Here is a 17,828-nt window from a genome sequence, read left to right as displayed (position 1 = left end):
ATTATATGCATAGTTATGTTTTTATTAGAGTATGATCACCTGAAAATGAGAATTGTTGTGTATATCTTGGAATGATATACAAATGTTGCAATGCTGTGTTTGTACAATAGCACAGAACCCACAAACCAAACACTGGCTTGAGAGGGCCTTTCTCGCTTTTGTGGCGACTGTAGATGATCCTACATGCCTGGAAGTGGAGGGCGAGGTAAGGGGTATTCAGTCAGTTGCATTCTGCAACCTCACTGCTCAATGCACACTGTTCCTTTGATGGAAACAACAATAAAAAAAAATAGATAAGTGTCTACGACCAGAAAGAAGAATGCTTGTGGTTAACTGTCCTGCTCTAGGAGTCGTGCTCAGACTGCTCCTCTATCAACACAGTCGGTCGACTGGTTACCCTATCCAGGCAGGAAACCCCCAAAGCAATCAAGCTGTGCCATACCTGTAGACAAATGAGATTCAATACATTTATGCATGAAATATGTTTTTTGGTTTTTCACTGAAGCAATGAGAGTGTGAGACAGAAAACCTGCAAACCTGTGCAACACTTTTTCTCTACTCTCAAGTCAACTTCCAGTGATCAGCACCTTACTACAACCCTTGGTGTGCATTCATTTTCTGTCTTAGAGACAGAAAACCTAACCTAACTTTTTTTTCTTAGTACCCAATCTGATCGGTATGCACCTAAATACCAAGGGGAATTTATTGTTTGTGAAAATCCACTTGAAAACTGTGATATAAAAAGTTAAATTCCTACAAATTACCTATTCATTTGATGCATGTGCTTATTAGTGTAGGGTAAAAAGCTAACTACGTATGCAGCATTCCAGTTGGTAGATTACTAAGTGTAGCAAGATCTTAAGGAGTAATACATCCATAGACTGTACCAATAAAATTACATTAAAAAAGGTTAAAACGTTTTAAAATCCAAAAAGTGTCTGAGAGGTGAATGTAATGTTGCAGTGCTATAACTCACCAGGTAGAGTACAAAGCACAGATAGGCTAAAGAGCCGAGACCAGCGAATACATAGACCACCACACTGTTCAGCGACATGATGTAAACCACAAAAAAGTAGATGTTGATTGCACAAACCGCCAGGGTGACGATGACTCCGAAAATCTTACACACCCTAAAGACACATACAGTTTACTGATTATTTGTTTTATTATTTATTGGCCTGTGTAAAAACAAAGGAGCTGTCTTGCAATTTGTTTAATATAAAACATCTACTAAACAGCTGTCAATATATGTTGGAAAATGTAGGAAAGTTCAGGATACTAATCTGGTCATCAGGTTGTCAAATACAGACATTTTGTCATGCCCCTTGCCGTTTCATAGAAACATTGACTTATGCCATGATCTTTTCCCAGGTAGTTTTGGTGCCTTATCCTAACCAAAGTAATACAAGGGATACAGCTAACAAATATAGACTGCGTAGAGGCATGATAAAGTCAATAATTAGAAATTATTAAAGAGAAAACAAATGAATGATAAAGAAGGATTCACTCACAGTCCGTTTGCAAATTCATTCATAATGGATGTCAGACTGGTGAAGGTCAAGATTGGTATCAAAGCAAATGGAAGCTGGTGAGTAAAAGTAAAGTCAAACAAATGTTAGACTATATATTTTACAGGATTGTGCTACAAAACAGCAACGGCGTGGCAGAATGTGTAAGAGTAGGGTAATAGTATAGGTTTTAATTTTAATTATTATTATTATTATTATGTGGGCTTTATTAAATTAGTCACCCTGACCTGCACGCTTTGAAGCACATTCAGAATGTTGTTCATCCACGTCAGATGCTGAACATCCTTTGAGGATACAAACAGAGTAGGCACGATGGCTAAGGAGCGGGTCAGCAGTATTCGTTTAAAACGAGAACACTGTAGGTTCCAGAAACCCTTGAAAGTAAAGACATAAAAAACATAAGCGTGAACACTTATCTTTTATTTATTTTATTTCGATTTTTTTCCCCCCAAAATCCAGGTATATAACCAACAGACATTCTTACCTCCATAACAAACTGCCCAGAGTAAGTGCCTGTCATGGTGGAACTTTGTCCAGCTGCTAATATTCCTATTGCCCAGATGTAGAGGGCTGCAGGACCAAAGAAACATTCCAGGACCACTCCCTGAATAAACAGACATACACAGATAAATACATTATCTACCACACATGTATCTTTCCATCCCTTAAAAAAGACACAGATAGTTATTTCATTATGTCGAGGGGATGTAGAAAAATAGATAGATTGATAGATTCAGAGTAGGGATGTCCTGATCTGATCTCAACAATCTGTATCGGTGCAGATCAAAGCATTTAATAACTTGTCGGTATCTGCTATTTCGAGCTTTATTGATCCGATCCAATCTGTCAGATGTTTTACGTCAGCTGTCACACAGCTGTTTTTACTCACAAACTTTCACTGGGTGCAGCCATTGTCAACTCTCTCGCTCTTTCTTTCCTCCACTCTGCTCTGTATGAGTGAGTGTGTGAGAGCATGAGCAGCCCCGTCCGCTGCAGAGTTTCACCAGGGGCAGGGCTGCCTCTGCTTGGAGGAGAGAGCGGTAGAGATCTGACACAAGCACACTCAACACGCCACTGCAAGTGCAATAAAAGTCCCTCGAACAAAAAGCCTATGGAAATGAACAATCAGCAGAATACAGACAGGTAGCACATGGCCCCCAGACATCGACAAGACCAAAAAGATTACTGTCTTTTATTTTATACTTCATCGTGTAAAAAAAACAACACCAACAAAAACCATTAATGAGCAGCATCGATGCAGGTAGGCCTATATTGTTTCTTAAAAGCTATTTAATTGTCGAGCATAAACATATGCAATGTGCACTGTACGATATAAAAAAACTAAGTATTTGATCAGGACTTAGTATCAGCAGATAGTATTTTTTTTTTAAATTGTATTAAATAATTTGGATCAGATCAGGGGTTAAAAACCCTTGTCTCAGGACTGGGGATGTGTGCAAACTGTGCTTGATCAAAAACTCCCTCTCTTGTTATGTGAATACATGCTCTGACAGAGGTCAATCAAACTGAGGCTTTGATATATCACTGCCAATTAAAATTAGCAATGAGAAAGAAAAAAGGTTTTCCCAAAGATTTAACAGTTATGTGTTTGTTTGTTTACCAAGATCTTACTGGAGCTGTCTTATCACTGTCCACAATTTATTGCCATTTTTTGTTGTAATGATGACCAGACATACCCCTTTGTAGATGTCCACCTCTAGTGTGTCATTGTTGAGGGGGAAGAGATTTGTGTGAGGACTTCCGGTTGCGTTGCACAATGCATTCTGCAGTCAGGGACACAAACACATGATGAGCCACAACTTGAGGCTTTGGACACTCAACAGTAGCCAGTAAAGAGGAATGGATTTATACTATCATAATGTATACCCACCACTTCCATATTGGTTTTATTATAGAAGGCCTGAGCAAAGACTGCTACAACAAATACGTTGATGATGAATGAGATGAAGAGAGCAATAGCTGATTCGATGAAGAAGTACTTGTTGGCTTCCTTCACTTCCTCCCTTTTATTGCGATCTATTTCACGAGACTGGTACATGAGGAAATGAATAGAATTACACTCTACTTTCATCAAACACCCTTGGGTACGGTCATACTTGCACAAATGTGCATCTTTACTTCATGTGAAGTTCAGCTATGCTTAACTTTGACCGGCAAATTTCCAGCCTCAGCCAATAGCAAAGGAGTGTTTGTGGTTGACTTCAGCAAGCTATGGTCACTCCCCTGCATCAGTTCATGTGTGACCGTAGCCTTAGGCTTTACTTTTAGTCTTGTTTATCCACACATGACAAGAAATATGCTTCTAACCTTGACCAGTGCAAGTAGATGTTGTGTGGCATGATGACAGCGCCTATGATCCCCACTGCCTGCTCCAGTTGCGCACGCCCACAGCCGGCACAGTAAGGCAAGAACATGCCCTTTAGCAGTTCCCCTTGATCTGGCTTTACCAGCACATACTACAGACAGACAGAGTCAAACTTGTCATGGTGTCATGAACGTATTAGCTAAAACTCAACAAACACTTTAATTATACTGGAAATTGTTAAAAACTTTTACCTCAAAACCAAAGCTAAGAGCCATTACAGTAATGAGAAAGCCAAATAAAGCTTCAAGTTTCCTCAGGCCTAAAAAGAGATACAAACTATATCAACACTGGGATACACAGATTTTTAGACACTGAAAAGTAAGTGACGGTATATGCATACCAAATTTGTCAAAAAATAAAAATGTAAATGTGTCTACGATGGTGATGAGGACTCCTGCCCACAGTGGAATCCTGAAAGAAAAATAGAAGAAAGTGTGCATATACAGAAACATACAAAATGTTTGCAGTCACTTTCCATGGCCAAGCAGTCCAGAAGGTACCTGCCAACAGAAAGAAGATTGAGAGCTATGGCACTGCCAATGACCTCCTGCATGTCTGAGCCAATAATTGCCACTTCCACCATGAACCAAAGCATGACACGAGGAACCTGAAAAAAATAAAATAAAGATAGAACACTCACTGATACAGAGATTTTACAAACACAACCCCATGCATAAAAAGTTTAAGTGCAGTACGAAAAGGGAAGTTGAGATGTGTGATGAGAGAGGGGAATGCTCACTCTGGAATATTGCCGGTTGCAGACTTCAGCCAGGTGCATGCCAGTGACGACCCCGAGGCGTGCAGCTAACCTCTGCATCAACAGCCCAATGATGGTGGCTAAAAGGAGCACCCATATGAGCTGAGAAAGAAAGTGAAAGCAGGTGAAAGTAAACAAACGTTACTTTCTGTACAGGAGTTTTACTTTGGCAGACTGCAAAATTTAAATAATGAATGCCTATGGTAAGTTTAGACACTGTGTGATGCACTAAAACAAACATTCAAAGCTATTATTCATTTTTAATAATTTAATGAAAATAATTAGGATTAAAATAACCATAAGTCATTGCAAAAATGATGCCTTTGCTTTCACAAATATATTGATGCAGCTCATTCTGTGTCACTGCTACAAACAGACAAGAGACAGACAAGAAGTAAAGTAATTTTGCCTTCAAAATAAAATAATGACACGTTTAGGAAAGGTAGAAGATGCAGTGTCTATCTGGGTGAAGAGAGCAACAAAAAGCTGCAGATTTACTTTCTCAAATATGGAGTGAACAAATAGAAAAAGCCCAAATACATACCAGTCAAAATTATGCTGAATTATCGTTCATTTTTTGCCATAAACCGACACCCATCAACTAGTAAACTATCAGGCCGTGGGAAAACAAACTAAGGAGATTATTGTGCTTTTCCTAGTGCTGTCAAACAATTAAAATATTTAATTGCGATTAATCTCATTAATGTCATAGTTAACTCACAATTAATCGCACATTTTTATCTATTCTAAATGTCCCTTGATTTCTTTTTGTCCCATTATTTTTTCTCATTTTAATGCTCTTATCAACATGGAAAAGTGGATTGGCTTGCCTTGTGCAAATGTTGTTATTGAAAACAACATTGGCATATACTGTAGTGTTCAATTTACATTCTCACTTGGAGCAAATAATCTCTCACACAATGTAACACTGTCCATCAATAAAAGGGTGAAAAAAATACTTTGTCACACAAACAGCCCCTTCAACAGCCCTTTCTAAGGGATCAAACAGGGCGATACAAAATGAAATTACAAAGTGCACATGTAAAGTAAACTAGGACTCAGCCTATAGTGCAGTTAAACCATGGCTTAATATTTTTCTCAAGTTTTCTTTTGAACATAGCAGTCAGGCTACTGCTCTTTATTCACCAGAGGCTCAACCCAGCCTCTTATTTCAGAAAGAATGAACAGTAACGGTTACCAATAAAAGGTAAGCCTACTACTTCTTTGCTTTGAGCCAGTTACTCAAACAGACAAGCCTGTTGACATTTTCAGACAACAAGGAATCCATCCATTTCAGCGTCTCGCACTCGCCATCCACTCAAAACGTAATGTCTACTACTCTTAAACTAGTGTGTGCGGCGTGCCTGTTGTTTTGTTTCTGCTCTAGCTAGATCCGGTGTGGTGTTGTAGTTTTTCTAACGTTACTATTTGTCGCAACAGCATGTGAAAAAAACTACAAAGTGTGCTAGGCGTTAATCTTGCGATAAAAAAATTGACACCGTTAAAATGGGTTTGCGTTAACTCCGTTAATAACATATTAAACTGACAGCACTAGTTTTTACATATCACCTTAAAGCCAGCTATTGCTCCACACTGCAGGTCAGACTCGATGTTCCCTGGATCCAAGTAGGCAATGCTCATCAAAAACCCAGGTCCAGTGAAGGCCCAGAGTTTGCGGAAACTGAATACCTAAATACAAGGGTGAAATAATTTGATCATTATTACTGTTGTAGTTCGATTAATGCAAAATTCTTTCAATTCCAAGTACAATATATTTTACTTCCCAAAATCATACAAATTGTCATAAACTTTTAACAAGGGTAAAGCATCGTATTTGAAAAAAGCTTCATTTTTGCTGAATACTTTACATGAAACAGTGGCTGTGAGACAGTACCTGATTAATATTTTCAGGAATGGCCACCATGTCTTCAAAGCATGTGGAGAAGTGTTCATCCTGGGCCACAGGGTTCGGGTCAGGATTAGAGATGGAGCCATACTGATTTGCCTGGACTCCACCCCTATCAGAGGAGTCCCCTAACGAAACCACAGCAAAGAATTAATGATGACAGAGGAACTAACATACAGTATGTCAGCAACCCAGGTGCCAATATGGAACACATGGAGCTCTTTTCGGTAGTTCTGAACATTATTTTAATTATTAAATTAAATTACAGTTATGATAACCTTTCAATCACCAGTTTAATTTCTGAGATTTTGGGATGTGGTGTAATTTCAACAATATTGTACAGTTAGCCATGCAGCATGATTAAAGTGATCCATTTATATTATGACTCATGTAATGTATTGACAGCTTGATTAGAGAACCCCATTGTTTGCCCCCATAAAGGTTTTTGAATTATAAACAATAATTTCCAGATTAAAGTGATGAAAAAAATAATAATAATAATAATAATCTGAGCTAAATCCAATTGGTGTCAAACTGATAAGAGCCAGGTTCAAAACTGACCAAATTTAGTAGTAGTTTTGGTTTATATCACAGCTGCTTAAAAATTACTTCACAATCAATGTGAATGGCTAAACTTTTTTATGAATAAACTTACATACATTAGCTATAATATATGTATATAATAAACCAAACCTAAGATAATTATACAGAGCACAAAACACAGCTTTATTCATTATTTACTCAGAAAACGTAAAGTTTAAGTAAAGAGAATATTGTCTGTAGTACAGTACTTAATTAAAGAAACTACATACACGTAAAGATTTGTGGCAGTTCAAAGGCCAGAAGCAACCATTGTAAAAAAAAAAACACCACTGCTCATAAGCCAAAAGCAACTCAAGTACAATGTGAGTGATTTAGTTTAGGACGTTAAATTACATGTATTTACACAGCCAGTGATATCAATTTGGAATAAACCCTCAACGTGTTTTATGAAAACACAGTGAAATAAAATGTTGAATATAAAAGACCAAAACAAAAATATCTAACATAAACTGTTCAAACTTATTATTCAACATTTCTGACAAATGGTTCAAAGTAGCAGTAAACTACTTACTGAGTTGTTGCTTCGTTCGTTTCTCCATCTCCAACTCACTGCTGGTCTTAAAGTCCACGGTTCCCTAACATTCCGCTCCTTTTTATTCTGCCTTTACCGTCCCTTTTTCTTCCTTATGTCATGTGTCAAAAAGTGACACGTGAAGAAAGAGTATATGAAACTGCTTATGTTGCCATCTTGACAAACTCCCAAGTATCTCAATGTGACCTTCCTGGCTAAATAAAGGAAAATAAAAAAGTAAATAAATAAAGAACACACACTCCAGCAAACACTTGCCAAACTTATGCTACGGCTTGTCAATACAACACAACTCCAAGCTCAAATAATATGCCTTTACCCTTCAACAAATCACACAACACATCACAAGTAATAAAGTTCAGTTTTGTAGCATTCACATTCTTAAAAGGGACCTATGATGCTCATTTCCAGTTCTACATTTACCAGCTGCAACAACCTGACTGGTATTCATTTCACCTTGTGAATTTATTTTGTGTGTGTGTGTGTGTGTGTGTGTGTGTGTGTGTGTGTGTGTGTGTGTGTGTGTGTGGTATGACATCAGAGAGTAAAAAAAAAGGCCTGGTTTGGGATCTGGGATATTAAATGGGAGGAAATCAGTATATTTGAAGATGAGTTGATTTGCTATCAAACACAAGACCTAGTGACTAAACTACTGAGAACTAAACTTGTTAAGCAGCATGGATGGATTCAAGAAAAAAGATGTGAAAAAATCTAAAACAGTGAGTAGTATGCAAAACGTTTGGGACATTCGTAGCAAGATCTCAGGGCCGTACAACAAATATGTACCAATGCATGGAGATTTGTATAATATATACATGTAGAAACAGAGGCCAAAGTCAAACAAGTAAACATATTTTCCAGGGGATCAAACTGTAGAATGTACTGTAAGCTTAGGTTGCCTTATTATCTTCACCCCTGTCTCCATTTAAGCCTGAAAAGATAATGGCAGGAGGCGGTAACTGCTGCTGTTGTTGACAATCCCATTACCTTAGTGATGGTGATGATGATGATAATAGTGACAATTATGCTTCATAATAATGATGTGCAATATATTATATTTGTAATGTTGATATTGTGTGGTCCTCATTAGTAGAGCTGCATTTTGTTGACAGTGATTAAAGGCCTATTACACTGAAACGGTTGCTTGGTGATGTTGGCAATATTCATTCTTGGAACTAAAACTAAGGCCTTTGGGGTTACGATACACACTTCCAGCATGCTCAAGAGGAGCTTAAAGGACTCAGGGTGCATTGGTGAAAGCCACCCTGTGCACATGTTCAAATTACCTACTTGGGACAAAGAATGAAATTGAATTTACCAGACCTGCCATGTTAGGAAAATATTTTGATAAAACACAACATTGTAATGCTTTGTTCAGCTGCTTTCGCACCACTTTGTTTTGCACGTGGTAGTTTTCCCACTCCCTACCACCGTTATCTAGCATATAAATCAGCTCTGAAGAAAAAATTTATTTCCATGTTATGCTATGAAAGGTTTTAAAATAAATATATATATTTTTTTTATTCCATAAAATTGTTTTCACAGATATAGTTACCCATTACTTTTCAGATCTATATTTTATATTTAAAACATTTGTTCATCTTTATGAAATAAAACTATAAAATAAACAACCCCAAAGTAGAGATAAATTAGCTAGATTAATTTCTTGTTGACAACTTTAAAATGCTGCCAAAAAATCATTTATGAAATATACAACTCTCTAAATAGGCACAGTGTGCATAATGAGTATGTTTACTTTTATGCTTTTAAAGTACATTTTGGTGCCAATACTTGTGTACTTTTACTTAAGTGAGATTTTAAATGCAAGACTTTTACTTCGAGTATGTAGCTAGGAATATTTTTACATTGTTTAATTGCTACCTTTACGTGAAATATCTTGGTACTTTTAGACTACACAGTGCCAACACACACACACACACACAGACACACACACACACAGACACACACACACATAAACACACTGTTTTTCACTGTAGTTTATTACACACTCACCACTATTGTAAATGCCAAAAATCCACGACAAATCCCTCCCTAGCTGCCTATTTTTTCAGGAATCACGTAAATATGCTGAAGCAAATAGTGTACTGTAGTAGTACTGTGCTAAGTTTCATTGGAGCTTGGACAAGGTGCAAGTATTTGCAGTGCATGTGCATCAGTATATTGCTTTACATTTCGGCACCCATGTTTACAGGTGAGAGCAGCCACATACAGCCAGAGCTGTATATATATATTTTTTTATCTCAACACATCCTGTATCCAGGATTGATTCAGATTGCTCCCTTGCCTTTCTGTGGATGGTATCCATTTGTTAACATATTTATTTATTGTAGGGCTGGGCAGCAGCAGAGGTGGTCTCTGTGTGGACATAATTGTCATGCCAAGTATTGACCTAAAAAGACTGTGTTGCATTGCCAAATATACTAACTTATAGCTTTTTCATAATAAGCACAAGAAACCTCATCAGACATGATGATTTCATACCATAGCTTCCACCCTGTAGTCCAAACGGAACCTTTAACAGGAAACTTTAAGTTGACCACTGGAACCAGAGTTTCACTTCCACTATTCATCCTTCCTTTAAATACACAATGTGGCTTCCTACAGACATACTTCCTAACTTATACCACCCAAAAGATGAAATACAAAACCTCAGTCCTGCCAACATCTGTATTTTATAACACCGTGTTCCTCTGAAAGCGCATGACCATTGGATCATATTAGGCAAAAGACGAGCTGAGGCAGCAGACAGAGCAGCTTTCCCAACAGTAAAGGTTTCCATCAGACAGCCACATCCTCCAGATGAATATTTTTCTGGAGTAATTAGCATACCTGAGTAGTCCTCAGGACTTTGTTCAATATGAAACATTTAGTTGACAACATAACAATTTGAGTTTAGTTAACAGCATAATTGGAGTTGTTTATTGTATTACAACCACATATTTTTTTGTCTGGGCTGCAGGGACTTAAAGACTCTCCAAACAAATGTCTTTTTTTTCAACAATACATTACAGTCAACTATATAACTAAAACTGAACACCTCACCTTTCCGTCTCCTTCTCCATGGCTAGCTGATAAATCCCTGTTGCGTTAAAAAAAGGCAGACACACAGACTCGATGAAAAGGTTGCAGTAATTTATACAATAAAATTACCAGTTATGTCTTGAAATTATCTGTGCCCCTTATTTCAGGTTTAGATAGAAAATTTTTGTTTGAGGAAAGTGTGATTTTTTTTTCATAGCTAAATGCTTATGTTAACAAATACGACAGCTTGTTAAATATTACATCTATGTTTTTTTCTGAAATTGTCCTGGGGGCCAGATCTAGCCTGGCAGTTACTCATTACTTGGCCACAGGATCCTTCAGTTTGTAGGCTTCCATGCCGGCGACAGCCGTAGCCGGAGGCGTTTTGTCTTTGGGTTATCTCTCTGTTAGTCCACTCGTCTGTCCATACGTCCCATTCTCGTGAACGTTATATCTCAGGAATGCAATGAGAGAATTTATTCAAACTGCACAAATGTCCACTTGGACTCAAGGATGAATTCATTAGATTTTGAAGGTCATCAGAATCCGTCAGTGCAGAGTTAATATGGATCCCACTGCTTTTCATGGCAAGACACGCCCCGCATTCAAGCGCTATATTTCCCAGGTGCCCGTGTTAGTGTGAGTGGGAGAAATGTTCTGCCCGAAAGGGTTTTTAACATGTGTCTTACATTGGGATAATTTATTCCGAACCATGATATTTTCCTATACCTAACCAAGACGTTTTGTTGTCTAAACCTAACCAAAGTGTGTCTGAAAACTGAAGATAAAAATAAAGGAAAATTATAATTCAGCTAATTCTAAAAATCATTCTCTAAGGGGATTCAAACCTGCACCTCCAAGGTGTTGGTATTGTACTTAACCCATTCATGCAACCCAACAAACCCAATGGAAATGGACCTTGGCACCATCTGCACTACATTCAAAGCTTTTTCATAAGCTTTATGTATGTTTATGTTTTGGAAGTCAACCCTGGTCCAGTATGCAGCTTATACAACTGTGATATAGAAATGTAAAGCTGCCAGTGCTCGTACACTGAGAATGGACTTAAGAGTGAAGTAGGACATGCACAATATTTGCATATTCATAGATTCTGGAATTGTTCATGAGGTAGGACTAGAAGCCTTTTAAGGTTTTTATTGTGGAAATTATACTTTTATGCAGAAAAACATTTCAGACACACATTATGGTCCCAAGCATACTATTTGTATATGTTGTAGGACCTTGTCCTCGTCTTCCTCTACAAGAGACGCTTTATCTGTCTCTTAATTCAACAATCATCATATTATTTTGATTTTGTTCCACCAGGAGAGTTTTCAAGGCCTCCTCTTTCCCTTTGACCTTTTTGACCCAGGAGGGGAGGTGAGACTGTGGCGCCGACAGTCTCCTGCACAGAGATCCTGGTTCTTTTCAGATTCTCAGATGGGATCTCTAAGGTGTCAATATGTTTTATCCTCTTTAACAGAACACTGACTTCTCCACAGATCAGAACGACACCGTACACCTAAAGTGGATCGTGTGTGATAACATAAATGCCTTTTTGATTGTAAATCAGGGTTAGATATCCCTGAAATGTGTTTACATCTCTTTTAGTCTGACAGGTCCACCTCCAGAGAGAAACTCCTCTGGAATCCACATCTGGCATTCTGACACCCCTTCCTCTAAAGTGTAAATTACGATGTTTTCTGTTGATAGTGGACATTCCAATCTAGGAAGCAGTAACAGCAGTTGCACAGATATAGATTTAGTTCTGTTGGAGTATTATGGTAAAATTTCATCTCCTCCTAATTAACCGATTGCCATCCAGCATGAGAAGGACGCAAATGTAATGTTTGTCTGATGTTTCTGTCTTCAGATTGGACTAAGTTACAAAATCATGTGTAAAATGTCTGAATGTTTGATGGAGCCACAGTGCCACCTTTTGGTAAGGTTCTGGTATAGCGTAAGGTACTTTCAAAACGAACTTTGTTTGATAACTGTATAGTAATACAATAAGTAAATGCCTGACACATATTTGTTATAATAAGGATTAAGCTAGCACTATACGAAATATGTACAGTCCATCAGTGCTGTTTTACGTGCGTGTTTAATGATTAATGATTTAATGACTTTAATCAGTTCCACTTTTCTTTTACATTAAGTAATTTCGGTTATGTTATGTTAAAACATGTGAACTATGTATTAAGTCATGGTGGGTTCTGTGAACGGTGAATTATGATCTCGAAACTTTAAAACACGATAGGAGTAAGTTGATAAAGTTACGTATATCAAATTATCACCAGAGGAAGTGACGCGCGCGGTCAGCTCCTCTCGTCCAGTTCCGCCTCAAGAATAAAAGCTATAAGAGATAGACTCCGGTCACTCTTCACTCTTCTCTTCGCGCTCGCTTTTCTTCTCTCTCTTGTATCAACTAGTTATTTATTCTCGCTTTTTCTTTAATTTCCGTACTTTATTTTACTTCGTTTGCGACACGTGTTAATTTTTCCTCAAGTAATAACTTGCCGTGCTGAAGTACTTTTCAAGTACTTTTATTTTGAAAGCTAAAGACACAAACGAATTTCTTCTTTTATATTTTTGTAGTCTTATCGTCAAGTATTGTCGCCTTTTCACAGAAAGTGAATTTAATCAAATTCTTGGACTTTCTTGGAGAATTCGCCAGGCCAGCATTTCATCCTCCAGTTATTTTTAAACAAGAAGCTGAATTAGTTTACAATCAAAGCTGAAGACCAACCACTCTAAGACATTTATCATCAGCCAGAAGGACGTCGCAGTAGTTGACTGCTCAAGAAGACGTATAAACGTTTCCAGCCGAATAAAGACATTATTCTCCAGCCACCGTGCCCCCAACGCTCACTAGCGCACACCCCGCGCTGGGCCTTTTGGAGAGATTGCCACTGGTACCAGGGACGAGACGCAACTTCCTTCAGCCTGTTGGACCAGTGACGCAAAGCCGCAGTTGAGCTGAAAGCCAAGGACCTGGAATCCTTCCAAGTTCCATCTACAAACAAAGTAGGCTGACTCTCCGGTACACGGCCGGATTCACACACATGAAGAAGAGCTGGTGTCTGTCTGTAAGCTTTGATTCCCATCTTTTAAGTTTAAGAGAATTTTGGATTAGGGCCTCTCAGTTCTAAAATTTACTCTCGTAATATTTTAAACTTACTGCCGCATCGCAAAATCCACCATCGCTCCTGAATCACCTAATAGTAATAATTCATATATTGTCCACATATTCTGTTACTTGTTGTCATTTGTTTGTTTATCATTTCATGCTATTTACTCTGCATTAGTTTAGTTAATAAACATATATAACCGTATGTCCTTGTTGGTTCAGGTTTGATTTGATGCGGGGAAATCGATGAATCGTGTAAAAGAAATCACTACTTCAGAAATATGAGATTAAATATAGATTTTGAAATTTAATAAATTGATTTAAAATTGATTTGATTAGATCGGCGGAATAATTTCCTCCGGATTATTCCAGTAGCTAAACAAGGAGGTGGTGCCCCATTTACGAGTGTATTATTAATCACTAGTGATTAAATACTAATAATAATGAAAAAGTAGTGTATCCCCTACAATGTCTTAGTACATGTCTGGAGGGGATCTTTAAACATTAAAGTGAATGGAGGCTGGGTGCTGTTAAAAGCCCCCATAGGGGCTGCTTATCCTTCACAGCTGATAGAGCTCTGACTCTGCTCTCCTGACTCTGGTCTGCCATCCTCTTTCTCCTCACTTCTTCCTTTTACTCTTACATCTCTTAATTGTAATAATATCAGAAGAACATATTGAATGAGAATGAGGAGGAAGATAAACAAGCAGGAATATATAAAGGGATGTAGAAATAACTGAAACAAACAGAGACACATAGGTGGGGACAATAAGGACAAACAAATAAATACAAATAGGTCCAGGAGACACACATGAGTTGCTGTTGGATGATTTGAATGTTGAAGGACGAGCACTGAAAGAACAGACAGAGTGACAGCACTGGTATTACTCTGAGAGTCAATCATACGCTGTTTATCCTCTCATCTCACTCCCTCATGGTTCAGTCCTCTACTGAGAGAGAACCTGTTCTGGTTGATACTGACAGGAGATCTGATCAAAACTCTGAACTGAGGACATTATACAAATATCATCTGCAAACTTGATCTGTGTCTCCTCAGACAGACAGCAAGCAGACTTAAGAAGGTTAGTCAGGATCATGTTAGGTTGAGAAATCATCTTTAAATTAAATCATTTGAAGATATAATCTACTGTACATGTAGTTTGAAGGTGTTCCACATGTTTTACTTGTGCACAAGTTACATGTTCATCTTTACAACAAGATGCATAATTAGCTTTTAAACAAGGTTCAGTGGGAATTGAATTGTATTGCTCATATATATTAAGCTTCATTCCACTACAGTATGATTCCTGGAAACCAATCCAGGAGATATCACTGTAGTGAAGTGGACCATTATAATGGAAATTCTGGGTAATAACTGTTTTTCCCTTCCAAATGAATGGATTAGATAACTGGGTCAAATTGCACCTGGTTAAAATCAGTCTGAACCTTGGTTTACAAACAGTGAAGCTGGTTGAAATGCTGTTGTATCAGCTTACTTACTGTATATTTGTTTCATCACATGCTTGGAAATATTTTATTCACACCTATTGTGTACTAATGATATTTTGCAATATTGGAAAATGATTTGAATAGAATGAGATCTTCATGGAGTAATGACATGGAAAAGTCGTACATTGACCATATATCTACACATGAAGTTGACAGATTTAATTAATTTAATAGATATTGCCTGCTAAAATAGATCTAGCTGGATATAAAATGTGTGCTTTCCACTTTGATGAGGTCTCTTATTGAGTAGAGATCACTTCAGTATCCATTCTGTCTCACAGCTACTGATGTGCATAAATATTAATGCAGACATTATCTTCAAAGACATCATGAGTTTGATTATTCCTTCAAATAAATGTAAAATCAGATGAATATTTTTCCCCTCCAAGCAGATTTTCAGAGGGCCAAAAGATGTATTAAGATAGCAGACCCTGTACTGTTGATGGGAGCCAGTCTGAGATCCTGAGATTACTGTTATGTTCTAATCACATAACTGGTCAGTTCAATATTTGGTTTTAATCAAACATCTAAGACAGATTTCTGTCCAGGCCCTCACTCTATGATGTCAGATTAGCTCAAATGGATTGTAGGACAGAAAAGAGTGTCAAAAATGTCAGTTTATTAGATAAGAAAGGGAAATAAAGCTACATTAGCGGAGACAGAAAAAGAAGAGGCTGTTATGACCTTTTATAGCTACTGTCCATGATTGTGATGTTCAATAATGATGTTACTGTGGCTCAATGGCCCATGAAAAGCTATAATGTAGTGAGAAAATTGAAAGGGAAATGTATTTTCTCCATAGTCATCAAGAGCTTGTTCGCCATTCCTCCAAATATCACTATTTGTAGATACTCTAAGTATGAACCAAGGATGAATGTTGCTATTTATAGTACCTTTAGAATCAAAGTGGCTGACAGTTGTGATTGTATGCTTTCATGAACAGAAGTGTTTTACTCAGACGAATTGTGCCAGAATCTCCTCACACATGGTATTGTTTGGAAATGTGAGTCTATCATGCAAACTGAAATGGATGTTTAAGTGAAGATTTAGAATGATGACAGAAAAAGCTTTTTAGCTTCATGAAACTTTAACACAATGAACTGAACAAAACAGAGAATCACTATGCAACTTTGAATTTGGCCCTGATTTTTTTATTGCTGTTATTTTCTAACATAGACTGTGTCCAAATTTAGACATACATTTTGTATGGTCTTCCTTGGCTATACCGATATTATTCAGATTCATTGTGTGCATGATGTGGATTTACTGAACCAAGCACCCCAAAGGTTAGATTATCTGGATGATGACCAGAAGATTTGTTTGAATCTCTCGACCAGATTAGTGTATTAAGGCAATCTGCATTTAGAGAATGTGTTTTTCAGCATATCTGACATTTCAAGGCAATAAAAACTTTCAGCACTCACAAAGGCTCACACAACTTCAGTACTGGGGATGAAAAACTTGTTTCATTATCAGCTTTGGCATTTTCTCAGAGCTTAATTTGTCATCATTGAGTCCAGGCTGTTTACCATATTTCTATTCTAATATTCCACTAGCTTAATTTTCAAATAGTGAAACACAGAACACAGAACACAACACACCGATGTGAGGAGTAAGGCTTGATGAATTACCTTCCATAATATTTTTGTCTGTGTTGGCGCAGCTGTTTGAGAACATCATTTCCATTCTGTCTTTACCAAAGCCAACATGTTTCCCTTCTCCAAAATGGATCCCTTTATCAGCTTCTCAGTGCCCTACTTAAAAAAAAAAAAACGTAACATTTGCACATTAAAATGTCTAAAAACGCTAGACCTATGTAAAGACCTATTTCTCTATCTGTCCCTTTGACTGTCAAACTCTCACTTCATCTTTGCAACTCACAGTTTCACACACATTTGTTTTCTGTGTGATGTATTCAGCTTCTCACTGTTAGACATTTACAACAATCTTCAATATCTTACCACTTACACTTGTTTTTCATCTTGCTGTAAGAATGTATGAGGGATGTTCAGAATGTAGTAACATATATTGTTCAAAACACCATGTGCAATACTGTATCATGTATTTACCTAATATTTGCTACATTATAAGTTTATATATCAAGGTTAGAATTAATTTCACAGTAAATTGTTTTCATAGCAGAGGACATCTGCAAAGACATCATTGTCGTCATTCCAAGGATGCCAAATACTGAAGATTTTTCACATCCTTTTGGTGTCTCACAGATTCACTAGTTACCCTTAGCCCTCACCAGGCTTTCATCTAATTAAAATGTGATGCAGTACAAAGGTCTTTCTTTTCCTAAACCTAACTAAGTAGTTTATTGCCTAAACCATCCAATGCTTCCCAACGTTAACCATGTGTTTAAAAAGGTGTTTCAAGGGTACCTTGTTCTTCTATAGCTATATGATGACCTGAAATGAGAACTGGTTGGTGC

At 37.4% G+C, this 17,828-nt stretch overlaps 2 protein-coding genes across 6 annotated transcripts in view; one reads left to right on the top strand and one right to left on the bottom strand.

The window, feature by feature from the left end:
• lsamp (limbic system associated membrane protein) overlaps window positions 1-17,828 on the top strand; it is a 1,177,706-nt gene that overhangs the window by 788,554 nt on the left and 371,324 nt on the right. The gene's annotated exons all lie outside the window — the stretch shown is intronic.
• On the bottom strand, window positions 118-7,738 carry LOC127361821 (natural resistance-associated macrophage protein 2-like). The gene is made up of 15 exons (XM_051396822.1): window positions 7,693-7,738; window positions 6,567-6,706; window positions 6,242-6,361; window positions 4,655-4,774; window positions 4,416-4,522; window positions 4,256-4,326; window positions 4,107-4,174; window positions 3,851-4,006; window positions 3,421-3,579; window positions 3,227-3,313; window positions 2,014-2,133; window positions 1,757-1,903; window positions 1,512-1,585; window positions 977-1,130; window positions 118-442 (listed from the first exon to the last, which is right to left on the bottom strand). The coding sequence occupies exons 1-15, from the start codon at window positions 7,718-7,720 to the stop codon at window positions 344-346; spliced, it is 1,650 nt and encodes a 549-aa protein (XP_051252782.1). The 5' UTR covers window positions 7,721-7,738; the 3' UTR covers window positions 118-343.

This window comes from Dicentrarchus labrax, unplaced genomic scaffold, assembly GCF_905237075.1.
Source record: "Dicentrarchus labrax unplaced genomic scaffold, dlabrax2021, whole genome shotgun sequence".
Taxonomy (NCBI): domain Eukaryota; kingdom Metazoa; phylum Chordata; class Actinopteri; family Moronidae; genus Dicentrarchus; species Dicentrarchus labrax.
Note: the sequence above shows the minus strand (reverse complement) of the source record. Positions and strands in the feature narration are given on the sequence as shown.

Excerpts from the sequence above, each read along its gene's own strand:
- LOC127361821 (XM_051396822.1), bottom strand. The coding sequence starts at position 7,720 with ATGGAGAAACGAACGAAGCAACAACTCA. Across the intron at positions 6,362-6,566 it reads TTCCTGAAAATATTAATCAG|GTATTCAGTTTCCGCAAACT; the intron begins GTACTGTCTCAC and ends CCTTGTATTTAG. Across the intron at positions 1,131-1,511 it reads AATGAATTTGCAAACGGACT|GGTGTGTAAGATTTTCGGAG; the intron begins GTGAGTGAATCC and ends ATGTGTCTTTAG.